Source organism: Amphimedon queenslandica, unplaced genomic scaffold (assembly GCF_000090795.2).
Source record: "Amphimedon queenslandica unplaced genomic scaffold, v1.1 AMPQUscaffold_7736_Cont20315, whole genome shotgun sequence".
NCBI lineage: Eukaryota > Metazoa > Porifera > Demospongiae > Haplosclerida > Niphatidae > Amphimedon > Amphimedon queenslandica.
In genome coordinates this window covers 1-2,201 of record NW_003551982.1, presented here as the reverse complement: position 1 = coordinate 2,201, position 2,201 = coordinate 1, and the positions used below count along the sequence as shown (strand labels likewise).

Sequence of the window (2,201 nt, the reverse complement as noted above, 5' to 3'; positions counted from 1 at the left end):
CCTGTACATGTACATGTACAATTACCTGTTGCTCTTATGCTAGCAAAAGCTTCATGAAGAGTTCCCTGTATACTGCTAAAGGACTGGAGACTAGTACTATCGACAATAGACGAGAAAGAGTGGCCACGACCTTTGAGAGAGTATGAAAGATTAGGTATAGCAACTCCTTCTTCATCCTCATCTCTTCCTCCTCCTCCTATGCCGAAAGCCTCATGAAGGCTGTCAGGGGAGGAGGAGGGGGAGAGGAGGTCTGTGGTGAACCAGCTGGAGCTGAGAGGAACAAGGACATCAACAAGACTAGGAGTCAAGTAGTCATCCAATAGACTAGGATACTTCTCCGTGAGCAACTGGGGGAAGAGGAAGAGGAGAAAAAAATGAAAATAAAAACAATAAATAAAACTTAAGATATTGAGTATAAATAATTTCAAATAAAAACAATACAAGATAAAATTAAACAGATACCAAGATTTTAATAATGCACAAGTACATGTACAGGTACATATACCAAATGTAAAAATAATTGAACAGTATTACAATACAATTAAATACTAAATACATGCATACAACATGTACATGTACGAGTAAATATACATGTACATTGTACATGCATGTATTACACACCTGGTCTATTTCCTCAGTCACAATCCTGAGCAGTAAAGCCTCTTTGTCTCTAGTAGCAGTTTTCAAGAGGACATCAATACGCCCACAGTACTGGGTTGACTCTGGTCCCAGCTGACCACCCTCATACACAACCAGCCACAACTTCGACCCGTCAATGTCCTCGAAAACAAAATGTTTCTGCCACAGAAACAGCTTAGCACCTGTGGGCGTTACAAGAGGGTTAGCCGGTCGAGGAGGGAGGGAGGAGGGGGAGGAAGGAGTGAGGAGGGTATCCCCTTGAAGGAAGCGATGGAAGGCTAAGGCACGCAACACACGTGATAATAAGTGACACCAGAAGAATGAGGGGAGGTACCCTAATATATATACCCTCTTTGGACTCAGGTCCTCTAGATTCAACACAGTTTCAGCCGGAGGTAGGCGTGGCAATAAAGAGGGTATGAGGACAGCCCCAGGGACCAAAGGGGCACAAAGATCGACCGAAGTGAGGAAATCTATCAATTGAAGGCCTGTTATACCAGCTGAGTTATTATCATCGGCAAATAGGACCGGGTCGACGCCCCAAATCATGGCCGGGTGGACGTTGGGGAGGAATCCAGAAAGGATGCTACCTTCCCCGTGCATCTCACCGGATCTGATGGTACGCTGGAGAAGGAACCCGATTATCTGTGGGTTGATGGCTACTACTGGTGAGTTCCTGTCATCTACTCGTGGAGAATCATGTAAAAATACTACACCTCTCTAGAAAAATATTTTTAAAAAATTAAAATTTGCATATAAAATGTGTTCAAATATAAACTTATTCCTTATAAATTTACACGGCATTTTTACATCTTTTATCAATAATAATAATAATAATAATAATAATAATAATAATAATTATTATTATTATTGTTTTTAATTAAGTATAGTTTTTGCTTACTTTGTGTAGGAATCTCAATACAGTGAGGAAGTCGGAGGCAGTTATATCAAGCTGTTTCAATGGTCGTCTTAGCCTCTCTCTTATGTCATTGAATGAATGGAAAGGCTTCAATTCTCCTTCAGTCTTTACTGTCTTCAAATGTCCTCTTAACTGACGAATGAGGTCTTCAACCTACAGAGAGAGAGAGAGAAGAGAAATATAGGGAGAAAAAAAATGAATGAATCAATATAGGTTTAATTGGCATCAACTTCAATATCATAAAACGGGTAATTTTAGAGGTGCTTAAACTCATTGAATTTGTCATTTGCCATAATTAAATCAATCATCTTGTGCTATTATAACACGTTATCAAATTTAAAAATCAACAATTACTAGGAATAAAAGTAGCTACAGGTAACTAATTATCTACTCTTGCTACAAATTTGACAACAAGATTTCTCAAAATTTTATCACACCAATTTGGCACCAAAGCTACCAATTAACCATTATGGTACATGTGGACAACTGTGCATGTACATGTACATGTACATACAAAATTAGCGATCCTCTCTCTCTCTCTCTCTCTCAAACTAACCTGTAAGTACATGGTTGGTATTTCAATCCCGATTGTCAGTAAGGCGGGATGTGTTGTCCTAAAGGACCCCGCCCCTATCCTATAGAG

General features: G+C 39.5%; 1 protein-coding gene across 1 annotated transcript; it reads right to left on the bottom strand.

Moving 5' to 3' along the window:
- Window positions 1–25: 25 nt before the first annotated feature.
- Window positions 26–2,195, bottom strand: LOC109591600 (uncharacterized; the record flags this gene model as incomplete). Its single annotated transcript, XM_020007306.1, has 4 exons — window positions 2,115–2,195; window positions 1,541–1,711; window positions 622–1,359; window positions 26–347 (listed from the first exon to the last, which is right to left on the bottom strand). Coding segments are annotated over exons 1-4 (1,243 nt in total), but the record flags the coding sequence as incomplete, so codon positions are not given.
- Window positions 2,196–2,201: the final 6 nt, after the last annotated feature.